This window comes from Equus asinus, chromosome 9 (assembly GCF_041296235.1).
Source record: "Equus asinus isolate D_3611 breed Donkey chromosome 9, EquAss-T2T_v2, whole genome shotgun sequence".
NCBI lineage: Eukaryota > Metazoa > Chordata > Mammalia > Perissodactyla > Equidae > Equus > Equus asinus.
The window spans coordinates 38,717,707-38,737,661 of record NC_091798.1 but is presented as its reverse complement, the minus strand read 5'-3'; the positions used below and the strand labels follow the sequence as shown (position 1 = coordinate 38,737,661).

The following is a 19,955-nucleotide window of genomic DNA, read 5'->3' as shown; positions in this document are numbered from 1 at the left end:
AAAGTAGAATGGTATTTGCCAGGGGCTAGAGAGAGGAGAGAATGAAAAGTTATCACTTAATGAGTAAAGGTTTCAGTTTTACAAGATGGAAAGAGTTCTGAGGATGGATGGTAGTGATGGTTGCACAACATCATGAATGTATTTAATACCTCTGAACTGTACACTTAAAAATGGTTAAGATGGTAAATTTTATGTGTATTTTACCACAATAAAAAAAGAAAAACATATCTCTGTACTTCAAAAGTATGGATAAGCATCAAATATAAATTCTCTGAATCAGTAATTATATAATGCCATTACTGGTGACTTTAAATTTTTATCATTATTTTCTACCTTTTCATAGTGAACATTTTTTGTGTAGAATTTACAGTGAGAATTTAATTTCTTTTTGTAATGTAAAATTCTTTTTACAATGGATAATTTCTTGAGTAAAAAATTTTCAAGAAAAAGAAGCTTCAATAGTATGTCATCTCCAAAAGGAAATGTCAAGAGGGAAAATTCGTAAGAATTCTTAAGTCAATGTGCATTTTAATAAGTTAAGACATTTGATTTAAATTTTGTGGAAAGATCATTTTATTAACATTTTGTCAAAATGAAATAATGACTTGCAGCCTTTGTACTAAACTAGCTGGTATTCTAAGATGAGTCCCGGAAATAAAGCAAATACATACATAGAGTCTCCTGTGAAGACCTTCAGAAATAACATGCGGTAGATACATACTGGGCCTCTGGGTGCCGCTGTCGGCCAATCCGTGGCTAGAGTGAAGCAAGGCAATCCTCTGACGATTGTGACGCAGCGATCTCCGCAGACTTTGGAGAAACACATCAGGAGCCGACTCTGCACTCTCTCTCTCCCGGAATCTGGTCCAAATATCTGGGTCAGGAACGTCAGGATGTTTAATGACTGCAAATGAGGCGCTGCCTTCCCAGCTCACCTTTGTAGTCTCGGAGCCACCGTAGTGAGGTGTATTCGGATCTGAGGAGCAGCATCGAGAAGAAATAGGGAGAAGTCTTCCACAGGGAAGGTGCGCAGAGCGCAGGGATTACTGTTTCCCCTCTTGCTGTCTTTGTTCAGCCTAGTGAACTACGTAGCAGATGCGATACTTCCGGAAGAGACAGTCAGGAATTTAAAAGTGGGGAATCTCGCCAAAGATCTGCGTCTCCGTGGCAAGAACCGTGAGTGAGTGCTGAGAAGCCTCTCTTTATCGCCAGCGAAGAGAGCAGGGACGAACTGAGAATGACAGGATAGATCTAGCGGATATGCCAAAGGAAGACCCTGGGCCCCTTGACTCTGAAATCTTCACTGGAAATCCTATAAATGCTTTTCATATAAAGGTATTCATCCTGGATATAAATAACATATGGCTTTTAGTACAGACATTTTGTTTTGAAAATTCTGGAAAACATCTTAATAGGAGCAAAGTTTACTCCTAAACCACAACAGATTTGGACCGTACAAGTAATTCTGTACAAATTTATCAGAGTAGTTTCAGTAACCATCTCCCTTGCACCCAGAAGTAAAAGAGAGCACTAGGCCAGTAATACTCTGGTTGCAATTGGAGAAATCTGGATCAGAGGAGCGGTGCTGCTTCATGGTGGGGAAGGGACAGAACGGCTCAGGGCAAGATTCTGGTCTTGGATGCCAAAGCCAGTCCTCCCAAACTGAGCCACAGGAGTACAGCAGAGTCTGCCTGCAGGAGAACCTGCCCTCTACCTCCTCATCTGCTTTCTTCAGGTGATCCCCACTGACCTAGATGACACCCTTTAAGGGAGAGTTCTGCACTTTCCACACAATCTCACAGGGCATGCAGAATATATCTACCATTCAATAATGACAGCACCATCTTTGATTTTGAAGAGTGAGGTACATCATGGGATAGAAGAGAAGACTGGAGACAGTTTAACAGCCCATTTCAGAATCCTGGTTGAAATGGAGGTTGAGAACTATAATGCAGTGTGGGTGACTTTCAGCTGGGTGTCTAGTCTGACCCCAACTTGGGGCCCTGTGTGCCTCCTGTTTCTTCCTGACCAGTGACCCAGCACTGTGGACACTGTTGTCGCATGTATCAGTGAGCGCAGAGCACAGTTGTGTTCACTGCAGCCTACCTTTGAGCTGACTTTATGGGCCTGTGACCAGGGTTTGACTGGGCTCAGTGTCATCCTGAACCTGCCTGTAACAGTGGACTACCACCATGAAAATGCACAGAGGATGCTATGCCAGGAACTGCAGTGGGAAGTGGCATCCCTCTTTGATGCAGCACCACGCATTGCACAGCCTTGCTTACCTGGTCACCAAAGTGGATGCCGACTAGAATGCAATGCCTGCCTGTCCTATCACATGCTTCAGACCACCTAATCCAACTCTTCAACCTGGGGATACACAAGAGTGAGATGCGTGCTGCGGTGCTGCAAGTAACAGAGACACTGTTCTCCAGGGCTTGCTGGTCACTGTGCGCAGTGGTGACAGTCATGATGATGTACCTGGTCTTTGCCTACAGTTTGCAGGAGTTGCTGTTGGACCTCAACGACTGCCTGGTACCTGCCACCAGGCAGGCAGAGCTAGTTTTAGCTGGTCGTGGCCTTGGCCTTGATCTCCGTGCTCTTCCTCCTCACAGTGACTCCGCCCATCACCCTGCACCTTTGATGTTTCCCCAGCCCAGCTTTCAGCCTCGTCTCTGGTCCAAGCCTGGATTTGTAGTTGCTCCCACTTCAGGGAGAGAGATTTGCCCTATTCCTGCAACCCTTGTTTGACTTCAGATATTGCAAAATCTTAATTTCTTCAAGTTAACTCAGGAAACATCTTTCAACTGGATATTCTCTATAGTGCCAGCAATGAAGCCTTAAATATTACATTGGATTCAAATGTATACGTGTGAGTTTTAACACTTTTATTTCATAAATATCATCCTGTTGTAAATCAATCCTGCTTGGTTTTTGTTGTTGGCGGTGGGGGTTGGGGGTACGAACTCTACAAGTTTACTTGCTGGTTTCTGTGTATATTTTCATTTGTCTCGTTAACCTGGACAATTCCTTTGGGGAGAGTTTTGTGCCTATTAATTTATGTTATGTTTCCTGCTAAAGAGTTCTTTCCTTGCAATATTGAACTTTCTAAGTTTCTGCCCTTGGTTTCTATATACTTGTCTTTGAGAAGCTGAGAAACTATAGATTTGATTATACAGGAACAGAAATTCTCTTTCCAAGAACTATTCTTGTGGTCTTTGATTGTTTCCTTTCTTTCCTCATTTTCCAGACCCTTCTCATGTTGTCCATAGGGTGGCTGCCAATATTTGGCCCAGTTTGTCCTGAAAAATGTCAACCTCTGGAATGCAGAGAACATTTTTCCCTAACTTTTTGGTAAAGATAAATAAATCACTCTAAGCCTGAGACATTTTAGTTAGGAATCTTTTACTAGTTTTGCAATGAGTAAAAGAAGGAAGGCAATCTAGTTTTAAAATCCTGCTTTTTAAGAAAAGCAACTTCTTTTAGAGAAAATATTGTGTGATTGTAGGAGAATACATATTATCCTAATAAGCCTGTCTAAAAATAAAGATGTGGCCTTTTTCTTTTCAATTTTGAAAAATAATGTCACTACCTCATTTGTCTCTTAAATTTGAAGTCTGTAAGATGTTCGTGTGACATTTTTCCAGTAAAATTCCAAAAGCTTGGTATAATTTTTTTCAAAATATATTACCTTTGGGTGAATTAAAGTTCTTTAAAAAACTCATATTAAAGGTCTTTTAAAATCCACATAATACATAGACACTTCAGAAAAAGAGGAAAAGTAAGGATAGGGATAAAACATGTCCTTCAAAATTCCAAGGTTTCTGATAAATGTTCAAAGCACAATGGAAAGGAAATGAGCAGTTCAATTTTTTAAAGTCTAGCGTACATTCTAAAAGTATATTTTTCCCTCCGATTTTTTTCATCTTCCAGTCAAAGGGCAGTTGCTCTCCTCTGTGGCTTGGGAAATTATCAGGTGGTCAAGATATACTACAGAAGACGTAGAAGGATGATTTTGTCCTTTTTGTGATATTCCCTGAATAGCAAACAGGGAAAGCAGATAGCTTGGGAATACTGGAATTCTACTGTATATTGAAATTTAGCAACATTTAGATATGGTTAATTAAATGAACATAGTAGCTTCTCCTTTTCATACATATATAGTAGAATGCTTAACTATTTCCTTGTCAATAAACTAAAACTTAAGGAAAGATAAATCATGTTCATGAGTATTATCTAGGAGTGCAGTAACTGGTGAGGACTCTGGGTGCCGCTGTTCACCAGTCTGGGAGATACAGGCAGCACAGACGCATGCAGACAAGCCCTGAAAAGAAAAAAGAAAAAATATGAGCTGCTTAGAACCTCCGTCACCGCCAGTTTGAAAACGGTCTCCCTGAGGCTGCCCAGACCCTCCTTCTGGACCACTTTCTGCTCTGAATTCTCCTGGAAATTGGGTTAATTTAGGTTCAGAAGAGCAGAGAAACAGTACTGTTGGTACCGGAACTAGGAGAAAACTACGAAGCAAGAGAGAAATGGCGATTCCCGTGAAGCTGCTTGGCTGCGGCAGGCTGGTCCTGCTGTTCATTTTTCTGGGGCTGTTGCTGGAAGCCAAGGCCGGGAAGATCCGCTACTCGGTGCCAGAAGAGACAGATGAAGGTTTCTTCGTGGGCAACATTACCAAAAACCTGGGGCTACAACCCCAGGAGCTGGATGAGCCGAGAGTCCGCATCGTCTCCAGAGGTAGGACGCAGCTTTTTGCTCTGAATGCACGAAGTGGCAGCTTGACCACCGCGGGCAGGCTAGATCGGGAGGAGCTCTGTGCTCAGAGCGCACGGTGTCTGGTGAGTTTCAGCATCTTAGTAGAGGATAAAATGAAGCTTTTCCCTGTTGAAGTGGAAATAATTGATATTAATGACAACACTCCCCAATTCCAGTTAGAGGAAGTGGAATTTAAAATGAATGAAATAACCACTCCAGGCACCAGGATCCCTCTTCCTTTTGGGCAAGACCTTGATGTGGGTATGAATTCGCTCCAGAGCTACCAGCTCAGCTCCAACCCTCATTTCTTTCTGGATGTGCAACAGGGAGCTGATGGGTCCCAACACCCAGAGATGGTGCTACAGAGTCCCCTGGATAGGGAAGAAGAAGCTGTCCACTACCTCCTTCTCACCGCCTCTGATGGGGGCAACCCAGTCCGTTCAGGAACTCTCCGCATTCGTGTTCAGGTGGTGGATGCCAATGACAACCCTCCGGCGTTTACTCAAGAACAGTACCACGTGAGTGTACCAGAGAATGTGCCACTGGGCACTTGTCTGCTCATAGTAAAAGCCACCGACCCAGATGAAGGAACCAATGGGGAAGTAACATACTCCTTTCATAACATAGACCACAAAGTGGCCCAGATATTTCAGTTGGATTCTTACACAGGAGAAATATCAAATAAAGAACCCCTGGATTTTGAAGAATACAAAATATATTCAATGGAAATTCAAGCTCAGGATGGTGCAGGCCTCATGGCCAGAGCTAAGGTGTTGGTCAAAGTTCTGGACATAAATGACAATGCCCCAGAGGTGACCATCACCTCTGTCACCACTGCAGTCCCAGAAAACTTTCCTCCTGGGGCTGTAATTGCTCTTATCAGTGTGCAAGACCAGGACTCTGGAGACAATGGTCACACTATATGTTCCATTCCTAAAAATCTACCCTTTAAATTAGAAAAGTTATTTGATAATTATTACCGTTTAGTGACAGAAAGAACACTGGACAGAGAACTTACTGCCAGGTACAACATCACAATAACAGCAACAGATCAGGGAACTCCGACTCTATCTACTGAAATGCACATTTCATTGCAAGTGATGGATATCAACGACAACCCCCCCTACCTTCCCCCAAGACTCCTACTCTGCATACATTCTGGAAAACAACCCCAGAGGAGCCTCCATCTTCTCTGTGACAGCCCATGACGCCGACAGCAATGACAATGCACGAGTCACTTACTCCCTGGCACAAGACACCATCCAGGCGGCGCCTCTATCCTCCTATGTCTCCATCAACTCAGACACAGGCGTTGTGTATGCGCTGCGATCCTTTGACTACGAGCAGTTCCGGGAACTGCAACTGAGGGTGATGGCACATGACAGCGGGGACCTGCCACTTAGCAGCAACGTCTCGCTGAGCGTATTTGTGCTGGACCAGAATGACAATGCCCCTGAGATCCTGTACCCCACCCTCCCCACTGATGGCTCCACAGGCGTGGAACTGGCGCCCCGCTCTGCAGAGCCTGGCTACCTGGTGACCAAGGTGGTGGCAGTGGACCGAGACTCAGGCCAGAACGCCTGGCTGTCCTACCGCCTGCTCAAGGCCAGTGAGCCAGGGCTCTTCACAGTGGGGTTGCACACCGGCGAGGTGCGCACTTCGCGGGCCCTGCTGGACAGAGACACGCTCAAGCAGAGCCTGGTGGTGGCCGTTCAGGACCATGGCCAGCCCCCACTCTCAGCCACTGTCACGCTCACCGTGGCCGTGGCTGATAGCATCCCAGACGTCCTTGCCGACCTGGGCAGCCTCGAACCCTCTGCCAGACCTAACGACTCCAGCCTCACTCTATACTTAGTGGTAGCGGTGACCGCGGTCTCCTGCGTCTTTCTCGCCTTTGTGATGGTGCTGCTGGTGCTCAGATGGCGGCGCTGGCGCACATCGCGCCTGCTCCAGGCTTCCGAAGGTGTATTGGCGGGCGTGTCAGCCTCACACTTTGTGGGCGTGGACGGAGTGCGGGCTTTCCTGCAGACCTATTCCCACGAGGTCTCCCTCACCGCGGACTCGCGGAAGAGTCACCTGATCTTCCCCCAGCCCAACTACGCCGACACGCTTCTCACCCAGGAGAGCGGTGAGAAAAAGGATTTTGTATCGGCACCTCAGTCTTTACTTGAAGACAAAAAGGACACATTTTCTCAGGTAAACTTTTTGTAGTAAATTTATCTAGATAAAAATAATTTCTGAGTTTGCTTACTTGCTTTCACTCTTTATTACTCACGGTTCTTCTATTTCCCATGTATCTTTGTAGATTTCTATTTACAAATCCTGAGAAATCATTCTTAAGTGTTTATATCCAGGTATATTTATAATCGTTCTTTCATTGAAAAGGAGACTGTAACTAATCATAATGCAGGTGGCTGGGATGAAGAGTGTGTGTGAGGTACCATCCCGGTTGTGGAAAGAGCACTGCATCAGAAACAAGGAGGTCTGGCTTCTAATATTGTCTTGCTTGCCTCTGACTGAATAATTTTATTTTTCTGGGCTTACAGTTTCTTATCTGGCAAGGATAGGGTTTGATTAGAAAAAGTCCAGCAATATTTACATGACTAATTCTGTTCTCAAATTTCCTTAAGTTATAAATACTTCCTAATTTATCCCTAAATTTAATGTAGATGCCATCTGTCAAGGTGTTATTTGGGGACATTTGAAAAGGTAAAGATTGTCTAAAGTAGTATTTTTAGTTGTGATAATATAAAATTATGGAAATCCATGTAAGCTGCAAATTTCAATTATTGTTAAATATCTTAGCCCTTTATTTTGAGATATTTTGTGCATGCTGAAGAACATCAAATGTTTAAGTAACATATGAAATGGAGAAATAAAATGAATGACAGAAAATTTACTATGCAACTTGAGAAATAGTTTTGAAGCCTCCTGACTTGTATATTATGCCATAATGGATGACTAACAAAAATCAAGAAATGCATCGTAGGGGAGTAAGTCCATGCTTTGACATAGTTACTCTGCTCCAATAATTAAAGAGATAAATAAAATATAAAAAGAGGAAAGCAAAAGCATAGTAAGGCACAAATAAAAGATAAATATATAAATGGACCAAAGGTGGAGCAGAAAGTGGTGAGCCAGGCTAAAGCTGGGGAGTTCTAGTCTTGGCTAGATGCAGGCATTGAAAGTCATGAGAGTGTTCCAGTAGTGTAATCGGAACAAAAGTGCTTCAGGCTAAACAAGGGACCTGAGCCAGGTTTACTGCTTGAATCTGAAACAAGCAGCTAGGCCTCTCAGCTAGTTAAAAGGGGAAATCGCATAAAAGTGCTGCCTACCAGTTCCTATGGTCATAACTTGTTGTAAGCTGCAGACTAAAGGAGAGAAGTGGGTACAGATGCTGGCTTCAGAAAATGAGGACCAGGTCTCAGATGTGAGCTGTGATATTCAGAATTCCACTGCTGCACACCATGAAAGCACCATTAAAAGACCTAGTTATGGCCTGGGACCTGGGCTCAGATAGAAACTATTTCAAAGCCATTAGAGACAGAGTGCTGAATCCAGGCGGGAGGAAGAGAGGGAGAGAAAGTAGAAGAGACAGGGAAAAAAGCTCTTCCACTTAAAATAAATGTACAAACCAAAATGTTGAAATACATTGTCTTTGGGATTTATTGTTGCTAATGGGAAATTTTCAGTCAACAAATCATCGTTATTTTTTAGATAATGTCTGTTATCTCTGATGGCTTTTTAAAAATTTCTCTCATTCTTGCTGTATGTCTACATGTGGACTTTTATTTTTATTTCCTGTTTGGTACCAAGAGTATACTCTCAATTAATAACATGTTATTTCAATTCTCAATTTTCTTAGCTCTTATAATTTAAAGTTTTGCTTCTGTGTATATATAAATGAGCTAAGTTTGCCTATTAAAACACATAGATTACCAAGTTGGATGATTTTTAAAGTCCGTCTATATTCTACTGACAAGATACAAGTTTAAAACAAAATTACACTGAAATAGTGAAAATAAAGATATATATCTATATACACACACACACAAAAGAAAGCAGTCATGTGAATATTATACCAGTAAAGTAGTGTTTAAGGGAACAAACATTAATAGTGATTTTTAAAAATGAACTGATCATAATCATAAAAAGATAATCAAAAGATATAAAAATTATGAGCTCCCATCACCAAACATTGGACCTTTGAGAATAATAGCAGGATATTTTAACACAATTCCATAAGAAATAATATACCATACAGGCAGAAAATAACTAAGCATACAGAAGATTTGAACAACAATCTATAAGCTTGATCTAATAGATCTGTATAGAATCCTGCACACAACAAATATAGAATAACCATTCTTTACATGAGCATATGGAAAATCTGCAACAATTTACCACATAGTCATCAGAAAAAGGCAGAGCAAATTTCAAAGTACCAAAATTTCAATAATATACATGCCTTGTAGGATGTACTTAAATCACAAAGCTGGGGGGTGGGGAAATGGGTACAAGGGTACAAACTTTCAGTTCTAAGATGAATAAAGTCTGAGGATCTGATGTATAACGTGGAGACTAAAATTGATAACACTGTATTGTGTAATTGAAATTTTCTAAGAAAGTAAAATTAAATGTTCTCACAAACAAAAAAGGTAAATATGTGAGGTGATGCATCTTTTAATTAACTCGGGGTAATCGTTTCACAATGTATACATATATTCGATCATCATATTATACCCTTTAAATACCTTACAATTTTATTTGTCAATTACCACTTCATTAAAGCTGGAAAAAAAATCACAAAACAAACATTTAAAAATAGTAAAAGGAAAAAAAAATGTTTGGATGTTTAACTCTACACCCCTAAGTTACTCTTGGATTTAAAAAATCACAATGGAAATAAAAACTATTTACAAATTAACAAAAATTAAAATATTTTTTATTAAAAATTGTGGAATGCAGCTAAAAGAGTAGGGGTAAATTTATAAACAAATACAATAAATAAGTGATTTAAAATAAGTGAATTTATCTCACCACTCAAACAAGGCAAAAAACATATCAGCATAAACTTAAAGAAAATAATAGGAAAAATAACAGAGTATAAATTACTGAAATTCAAAGAGGGAGGAATTCCGATGATAAAGCAATAGAAGCAGATGGTAAAAGTCATACTGAAACCAGTGGGGAGAAAATGAAAATTTTATCAAATACAATGCTGGCACTTGGCATGACTAAAATTCTTTGTGTAAAGATCCTAAAAGAAAACCCAAAATTCTGATCAAAAACAACCTGGAAAAGGAGAAAGAGAAGGAAAAGCAAGAGAGACTGAGAAAAAATAGAACAACTTGATACGAAGCAAGAAACATAAGAGGGAAATAATATACAGCGTGAAACCAGATATTGTCAGACAAAGAAGTGGAGATAAATCTTTAGAGGACCGCAGTAAGGGATGTTGAACAGTTATTTAATGAGACTTGAAAGCATCAAAACAGAGCCAGCCCTGATGGCCTGGCGGTTAAAGTTCAGCGTGCTCTGCTTTGGTGGCCTGGGTCCAGTTCCTGGGCACGGAACCACACGACTCCTCTGTCAGTTGCCATGCTATTGCAGCGGCTCACAAAGAAGAACCAGAAGAACTTACAGCTATACACCACTATGTACTGGGGCTTTAGGGGGAAAGAAAAGGAAGAAAAAGGTGGAAGATTGGCCACAGATGTTAGCTTAGGGTGAATCTTCCCCTGCAAAAAAAGAAAAGAGAGAGAGACAGCAAAAGCATCAAAACACTGTTGATGAAAAAGTTTTAAAAAACAAACTAGAAGCTCTACTAGAAAATATGAGTTTCTATCAATTGTTTCCAGTAAGTATTTCATCAGTATTCTTCTAGAAGAATAGATAAGAGTAAAAATGAAAAAAGTTCGACAGGGAAGAAGCCAAAAGGCAAACAGACTGAAGTGAGACCAGAAGTGGGCAATTTCACTTAAGAATATTGATTCAAAGTCTTAATTAAGATATCACCAAATCCTATTTGCTATATATTTTAAAAATAATATTTATAGCTTATGACTAAGTAGGGCTTATTTCAGGGATGCAAGAATATTTCAATATAAGAAAATCTAATAATGTAAAACTCCATATTAAGAGATTAAAAATAAAAGCCATATGTTCATTTCAAAAGAGGCATAATAGAGCCTTGAGAATATTCAACACGTGATTAAAATTTCTTAGCAAACTGAGAATTGAAGGAAACTTCCTTAACTTGATAAAGAGTATCCATCAGACATTTATAGAACTACCCAAAGCAATCTACAGGTTCAATGCAATCCCTATTGAAATCCCAATGACATTTTATTTTTGCAAAAATAGAAAAAGTCCATCCTAAAATTCATGTGGTATATCAAAGGACCTCTGATAGCCAGAACAAAAGAGGACAAAGAAGAAACCACCTTTAGTCTCTTTAGTGTTCCATCCTGCCTCCCCCCTCCAAGCACAGGTACTGAGGTTCTAGAACACTACTCTAGCCTCTTTCCTGATCCAATCCCATCCTTTAGGATTCGAGTTCAATCATGTCCTGGAAAAGTCTTTCCTGACCCCCACATCTAGGCTGGAGACCCTTCCTGTGCATTCCTCAATTGCCCAATGGTTCCCACCAGCATAGCAGTTTTCATATTGTATTAAAATACTCTGTTTACTTTCCTCTGTCCTCCCCTATCCTGTAAGCTTCCTGAGAGCTGGGACTGTGATCATCGGGTTCACCATTTCTATCTCCAGCATGGGTTAGGCAAAGTGTCAGGCACATGATAGTCGCCTAGTTAAGTGTCTGATAGTTCAATAATTTACATAGAGGTTTTGAAGTTAAATATGAAGCCATCAAGCACAGAAATTCAAAATATATAACCTTAGAAAATAATGTAGCTAATGCTTTTAAATTGACCTTACTCTCTGTGAATATAAAATAGATTAAATATGTTTGGAGCAAGGATAAATGGCAGCCTTGATTAATGCCTTGAGCATTCAATAATACTTTCCTAGCAACTATTATCAGTCACATTCGTGTGTACCATTCTTATTAATTCTGAGAAAAAGGCTCTGGACTTGAAGGTTACTTCTGAGGTACCTTAGAACTGTAAGATTCTTCAAAGCAAACTTGAAAGTCGCAAGGCTAACAAACAAGAAACAACTTGGTTTAACCTGAGTGGGTGCAGAAATTGCTTAGGCCTCTGAGCGTCGCTGTTGACCACCTAAGAAGTAAAAGCCTGCGAGACATACTGTCAACGTTACGGCTCCCACAACACAAAGGACGGGGCATTTGGCCCGCAAGCTTCAGGGCGGCAAAGAAATTCAGTCCAGCAGCCCACTAGTTCTCTCCACAGTGACCTGGGTCCTGTGAATGCTGATCGCCTCAGACCCTGAGGAATAAAGATTGGGAATCCTGCACTGGATGCTGGAAAGTGCCTCGGGAGAAAAGACTGCCGGAGAAGAAATGGCGGCTCTGCAAAAGTTGCCACACCGCGGAAAACTGGTCCTGCTGTGCATTCTTTTGGCGGCTCTGTGGGAGGCCGGAGCTGGACAAATGCGCTATTCTGTGCCAGAAGAGATGGAAAAAGGCTCCTTCGTGGGCAACATCGCCAAGGATTTGGGTTTGGAGCCCGTAGCGCTGGCAGAGCGTGGGGTCCGCATCGTCTCCAGAGGTAGGACGCAACTCTTTGCTCTGAACTCTCGAAGTGGGAGCTTGATCACCGCGGGCAGAGTAGACCGGGAGGAGCTCTGCGCTCAGAGCATGCGGTGTCTGGTGAATTTTAACATACTCCTGGAAGATAAATTGAATATTTATTCAGTAGAGGTAGAAATAAGAGATATTAATGATAATGCCCCTCGCTTTGGAGTAGAGGAACTGGAGCTAAAAATCAGTGAAATGACTACGCCAGGGTTCCGGATTCCTCTTAAGAGTGCGCATGATGCAGACATAGGAGAAAACACCCTCCAGAAGTACGAACTCAACCCAAATGACCACTTCTCCCTGGATGTGCGAAGCGGAGTGGATGGTAACAAGTACCCCGAGCTGGTGCTGGAGCGCGCCCTGGACCGCGAGGAAGAGGCGGTTCACCACCTCGTTCTCCTGGCTTTCGATGGGGGCGACCCGATCCGATCTGGCACCTCCCGCATCCGCGTGGTGGTCCAGGATGTAAACGACAACGCCCCTGTTTTTACACAGTCCGAGTACCGTGTAAGTGTTCTGGAAAATATCCCCCTAGGCACGCGGATACTCACAGTGACCGCCACTGACGCAGATGAGGGATACAACGCTCAAGTGGCATATTTTCAAGAGAAAACCCCTGGAGAATCCTCAGAGGTATTTGAGCTTAAGTCGACATCTGGAGACATAACAATCATAAAAAGTCTAGATTATGAGGAAGCCAAATTCCATGAAATTGATATTGAAGCTCAGGATGGTCCGGGCCTTCTGACCAGAACGAAGGTTATTGTCACAGTTCTAGATGTGAATGACAATGCCCCAGAATTTTACATGACCTCTGCTACTAGCTCAGTTCCTGAAGATTCTCCTCCAGGAACCGTAATTGCACTTTTCAATGTACATGACAGAGACTCTGGACAGAATGCATTTATCACATGTTCACTCTCGGAGAATCTTCCTTTCAAGTTAGAAAGGTCAGTGGACAATTACCACCGACTGGTTACAACCAGAGCCCTTGATAGGGAACAGTTTTCCTCTTACAACATCACTGTGACCGCTAAAGATGGAGGGAACCCGTCTCTGTCCACGGATGCTCACGTTTTGGTGCAGGTGGCAGACATCAACGACAACCCACCCACCTTCCCCCACTTGTCCTACTCGGCCTACATTCCCGAAAACAACCCCAGAGGGACCTCCATCATTTCCATGAAGGCCCATGACCCCGACAGTGATGACAATGCCCATGTAACTTATTCCTTGACTCAGGACACCCTTCAGGGGGCACCTCTATCCTCTTACATCTCCATTAACTCCGACACTGGTGTCCTCTATGCGCTGCACTCCTTTGACTACGAGCAGTTCCGTCACCTGCAGCTGTGGGTTACAGCTCGGGACAGTGGGAAGCCACCGCTCAGCAGCAACGTGTCGCTGAGCCTGTTTGTACTGGACCAGAACGATAACGCACCCGAGATCCTGTACCCCACCCTCCCCACCGACGGTTCCACTGGCGTGGAGCTGGCACCCCGCTCCGCAGAGCCAGGCTACCTAGTGACCAAGGTGGTGGCAGTGGACCAAGACTCAGGCCAGAACGCCTGGCTGTCCTACCGCCTGCTCAAGGCCAGTGAGCCAGGACTCTTCACGGTGGGGCTGCACACGGGTGAGCTGCGCACGGCACGGGCCCTTCTGGACAGAGATGCACTCAAGCAGAGCCTGGTGGTGTCCGTCCAGGACCATGGCCAGCCCCCTCTCTCAGCCACTGTGACTCTCACCGTGGCCGTGGCTGACAGCATCCCAGACGTCTTGGCTGACCTGGGCAGCCTCAATCCCTCTGCCAACCCGGGTGATTCAGACCTCACACTGTACCTGGTGGTGGCAGTGGCCGCAGTCTCCTGCGTCTTCCTCGCCTTTGTCATCGTGCTGCTGGCGCTCAGACTGCGGCGCTGGCACATGTCGCGCCTGCTCCAGGCTTCAGGAGGCCGGTTGGCGGGTGTGCCTACCTCTCACTTCGTGGGCGTGGACGGGGTGCGCGCTTTCCTGCAGACCTATTCCCACGAGGTCTCCCTCACCGCGGACTCGCGGAAGAGTCACCTGATCTTCCCCCAGCCCAACTACGCCGACACGCTTCTCAGCCAGGAGAGCTGCGAGAAAAAGGATTTTCTATCAGCACCTCAGTCTTTACTTGAAGATAAAGGAGAAGAAACATTTTCTCAGGTAAACTCTCTTCACAATATATTTATCAGCTATTGCTAAAATAAGTAAAATTACCTCTTAGCTGCCTCCACTGTTTACCATCTCTCTTCTATTTCACGTATTTCCTTGTGAATATATTAAATTTTTAGGAAGTGAGTCATGGTGACTTATTTTTCGGTACTTCTAAGTGTTCACACCCTGTAAGGGAGAAGAGGAGCTAGAATCCTTGTGTCATGAGTCTAAATCAGGAGTTACTAGGTGAAGATGATGTTGAGGTTATCAAAAGAGCACTGCATTAGGACCTGAGGTATCTGGTTTCTCATGCCTGCTTTCCCATCCCTGGGCGAATCATCTCATCTGCGTGGGTCAACAATCCCTTCTTCAAAATATGAAGGTTGAATTTTATGTTTATTCAAGTGCTTTAAAATTTAAAGGTATTATGTTTTATATTTGAGTTGTTTATGAATATTGAAACACTTTAGGTGCTTGATTCCTTCTCACTCAATCTTAGTATTTTCTCTTCAGTTTGGCAGTGACGTTCTTTTTACTTGATTTGCATGACCTTCCCTATTCAAAAGATGGAAATTTAGAAATATATATGCCTTACCATGTTTTTGGAAGGTATGTCACAGTGTCTCTGCTTAGTTAAAAATCTCATTTGCCTCTAAAGTAGCTGTGTTCCTTGAAGAAATGATTGAGTTATAATTTGCTCTATAATAAATGGGCAGTATTATAATAAACACATTTCTCTTTGATGTTTTGTTTTTCTCATATCTGGAAACCATATTGTCTTTTTATCCTTAATATATATCCTCAAGGGCTTCAGAGACCATATCAAATAATTGCCCCTAAAGATCCTCCTTATGCATCTCTCTTCTCAAAGTTTTTTCTCAGCAGCTGTTAAAAACATTTCCAACACCTCACCCAACCTCAGTGCCCCCCACAACCGGTTTTCCTTCCCCATTCCTCTTCCCATGTTGGCTTTTGGTATGTTAGTTATATATTTAATAACAGAGAACAAAGAATACACTAATGTTCTGTGCAACTGGGATCATTTTTTTATTTTGATTTGGAAGTAATCGTGTACTTAGTGAATCTTGTATTTAATGGTATCATCTTTCAAGCTGCTGTGATTCTTTATTATATTCAAGGGCATCTGAGGGGAAATTTACCTGAGACAATGTGTTCCATTGTGTTTATTACTAACACATAATTCGCTGTGAGATAAATTGGAACTCACTGTAGAATAATACTTTATAACATCTTTACAAGTAAGTAAACAAAAGTATGAACTGAGGAAAATTAAACACAGAGTTCCTTTTAGTGTGCACAGTAACTCTTCACAAGAATAAATGCCTTATGCATAGGTATACAATGCAGCATGATTGAAATGACAAATATATTTCTCTTTCTGTGCTTAAAGAAGAAAACAAATACAGGAAAAGGGTTTCTGGAACCTAAAAGTTTATCTCTACTAGTTTCACTTTTGGTCTTTAAAAAACATCCTCACGCTCTAGGGGCTGGCCCCATGGCTGAGCGGTTAGGTTCGCGCGCTCCGCTGCAGGGGGCCCAGTGTTTCGTTGGTTCGAATCCTGGGCGCGGACATGGCACTGCTCATCAGACCACGCTGAGGCAGCATCCCACATGCCACAACTAGAAGGACCCACAACAAAGAATATACAACTATGTACCGGGGGGCTTTGGGGAGAAAAAATAAAATCTTTAAAAAAAAAAAACAAAAAACAAAAAAACATCCTCACGCTCTAGATTTAAGCAAAGTGAACTACTTGTAGTACCCTGAAGTTCCGTGATTTTCTCTCACATCTAGGCATTGCCATGCTGTTCTGTCTCACATCCAGGCTTTTTCCCTGATCCACTCCTGTCGTGTTTCCTGGGAAAGCCTTTGCTAACCTCCGAGGCCAGGTTGGAGGCCCTCCCATTGCTCTTGGCTTCTCTCATTATCATAGTTATCTCAGTGCACTGTAACTCCTTGTTTGCTTTTATATCTTCATCAGCTCAGTGAAGGAAGTGGCTATGTCTGTATTGTACACTTAAATCCCCAGATATTGTCTTAATACCCAATTATATCTTTGTTTAATGAATGAGTTAAATAACAAATATTGAAATTAAGATGTCAGGTTATCAAGAGCAAACTTCAAGAGGTATAACCTGTAAATATGACTGATATTTCTGTGTGGTTCTTAAACTTTTGTCTGAACGTTTCAAAACAGCAACTCCAGTGTGTTTAAAGCAATATCGGTGGCATTAAGGTTAGTGCATGGCTTCCCGAGGAAGGTAACTTGACGTCATAACTTTAACATACAGCAATTCAATTATGTGAACTAAACACCAGTCCCATTACCTCTGATAAAAAGGATTTCAGGTGTTTGTAAACTTTTTAAATGGTAATTTGGGTTTGTCTGAGAGGGTGCAGTAAACGGTTAGGCCTCTGGGCGTCGCTGTTGACCACTCAAGGAGGAAAACGCAGCAGGACAGCTAGTCGATTTCGTTGTTCCCAAAAAGCGAAGAACCAGCAAATCAGACTCAGAAGATCCGGGGCTGCTACAAAGCTCAGCCTCTCAGTCAACCTGCTCTGTGACCTATAAATTAGGCCCATGAAATGTTAGTTCCTTGAGAAAAGAAGATTGGAGTCCGTCGTGGTAAATTGGAACCGAATGCAGAGAAAATAATTCACCAAAAAGGATATGACCAATTACCTGAGATTCAGAACCGGCGGTGGACTGGCCCTGCTGTGCTCGCTTCTGGGGACGCTGTGCAAGACCGGGTCTGGGCAGATCCGCTACTCGGTCCCGGAGGAGCTGGACAAAGGCTCCTTCGTAGGCAACATCGCCAAGGACCTGGGGCTGGAGCCCTGGGAGCTGGCGGAGCGCGGAGTCCGCATCGTCTCCAGAGGTAGGACGCAACTCTTTGCTCTGAACCAGAGAAGCGGCAGCTTGATCACCGCCGGCAGGGTAGACCGAGAGGAGCTCTGCGCTCAGAGCACACAGTGTCTACTAAAATTTAACATCCTGGTTGAAGACAAATTGAAAATTTTTGATGTAGAAATAGAAATTAAAGATATTAATGATAATGCCCCTGATTTTGTAACAGAGGAATTGGAAATAAAAATTGGTGAATTAACAGCTCCTGGAACTCGGTTTCCACTTAAGACTGCATTTGACCCAGATGTGGGCGTCAACTCTCTGCAGAACTACGAGCTCAGCACCAATGACTACTTCTCCCTGGCTGTGAATAGCCTCTCTGATGGTGCCAAGTACCCAGAGCTGGTGCTGGAGCGTGCTTTGGACCGTGAGGAAAAGAAAGTTCACCAGCTTATCCTCATTGCTTCTGATGGTGGCGACCCTGCCCACTCTGGCAGCTTGTGCATCCAAGTGGTAGTTCTGGATGCAAATGACAACCCACCAGTATTTACTCAGCCCGAGTATCGAGTAAGCGTTCAAGAGAACTTGCCGGTGGGCACCTGGCTGCTCACGGTGAATGCCACTGACCCTGATGAGGGATTCAATTCTCAAGTGTCCTATATACTAGATAAAATGCCTGGGAAAATTGCTCAGATTTTTCATCTCAACTCAGTCACTGGAGATATATCAATATTAAAAAGTCTAGATTATGAGGATGCTATGTTCTATGAAATTAAAATTGAAGCACAAGATGGACCAGGTCTCCTTTCAAGAGCTAAGATTCTAGTCACAGTTCTGGATATGAATGACAACGCCCCAGAAGTTACAATCACTTCTCTCATAAGATCAGTCCCTGAAGAGGCTACTGCTGGAAGAGAAATTGCCCTTATCAATGTGCATGACCGGGATTCTGGGCAAAATGGGCAAGTCACAGTTTTCATTCTTGGAAATATGCCCTTTAATTTAGAAAAATCAATAGACCAATATTACCGCTTAGTGACAGCCAGATCCCTGGACCGTGAAAAAGTGTCTGAGTATAACATCACTCTGAGGGCAACAGATGGAGGAAGTCCACCGCTGTCCACCGACACTCACATCACCCTGTATGTGGCAGATATCAATGACAACCCACCTACTTTCACTCATGACTCCTATTCGGCCTACATTCCTGAAAACAACCCCAGGGGAGCCGTCATCTTCTCTGTTACAGCCCAGGACCCTGACAACATCGAGAATGCCCACATCACTTATGCACTGACTGAGGACACCATCCAGGGGGCACCTCTCTCCACCTACGTCTCCATCAACTCCGACACTGGCGTCCTGTATGCGCTGTGCTCCTTTGACTTTGAGCAGGTTAGAAACGTGCGGCTACTAGTGACAGCCAGTGATAGCGGGAACCCTCAGCTCAGCAGCAACGTGTCCGTGAGCCTGTTTGTACTGGACCAGAATGATAACATGCCTGAAATCCTGTACCCTGCTCTCCCTACTGATGGTTCCACTGGTGTGGAACTGGCGCCCCGCTCCGCAGAGCCTGGCTACCTGGTGACCAAGGTGGTGGCAGTGGACAGAGATTCAGGCCAGAACGCCTGGCTGTCCTACCACCTGCTCAAGGCCAGTGAGCCAGGGCTCTTCACCGTGGGGCTGCACACGGGCGAAGTGCGCACGGCGCGGGCCCTTCTGGACAGAGACGCACTCAAGCAGAGCCTGGTGGTGGCAGTCCAGGACCATGGCCAGCCCCCTCTCTCAGCCACTATCACGCTCACTGTGGCCGTGGCTGACAGCATCCCAGATGTTCTGGCCGACCTGGACAGTTTTAGCCCCTCTGCCAACCCAGAGGATTCAGACCTCACACTGTACCTGGTGGTAGCTGTGGCAGTGGTCTCCTGTGTCTTCCTCGCCTTTGTCATCATACTGTTGGCACTGAGACTTCGGCACTGGCATAGGTCCCGCCTGCTCCAGGCTTCGAGAGGTGTGTTGCCGGGCATGCCGGTCTCTCACTTTGTGGGCATGGACGGGGTGCAGGCTTTCCTGCAGACCTATTCCCACAAGGTCTCCCTCACCTCGGACTCGAGGGAGACTCATCTGATCTTCCCCCAGCCCAACTACGTGGACACGCTCATCAGCCAGGAGAGCTGTGAGAAAAGCGAGCCTCTCCTGGTATCTGAAGATTTACTTGAAACAACAGGAGACCCCAAGCTACTTCAGGTGAGTTTACTTCTTTCTTTGAATATTATAAAGAAAAATTATTCCAGTATGGTTATTATGAGGCTTTAATATACCACATTTATTTGAAAATAAAGCAATACGGCAGTCATTAGTCCTGTTGTTTAAGTATTTGTCCCCCTCTTCTCTGGGCCTATGGTAGAGCTGCACTTCCTGGCCTAGTA

General features: G+C 43.6%; 2 protein-coding genes across 6 annotated transcripts in view; both read left to right on the top strand.

Moving 5' to 3' along the window:
- The window catches only part of LOC106836957 (protocadherin gamma-C4), a 172,211-nt gene that overhangs the window by 5,703 nt on the left and 146,553 nt on the right, over positions 1–19,955 (top strand). The window contains exon 1 of one of the 5 annotated variants that reach the window (XM_070518063.1): positions 12,032–14,665. The exons of 3 other annotated variants lie outside the window; for them this stretch is intronic. In XM_070518063.1, coding sequence (XP_070374164.1) covers positions 12,200–14,665 — 2,466 coding nt within the window. In that variant the 5' untranslated portion in view covers positions 12,032–12,199. Of the gene's footprint in view, positions 1–12,031; positions 14,666–17,239; positions 19,774–19,955 lie in introns of those variants that run through there. One more of the 5 variants, XM_070518075.1, reaches the window with a different exon arrangement.
- On the top strand, positions 4,384–7,099 carry LOC106836954 (protocadherin gamma-A1-like). The gene is given in 2 exon segments (XM_014850219.3): positions 4,384–5,876; positions 5,878–7,099. Coding segments are annotated over 2 exon segments (2,436 nt in total). The 5' UTR covers positions 4,384–4,532; the 3' UTR covers positions 6,970–7,099.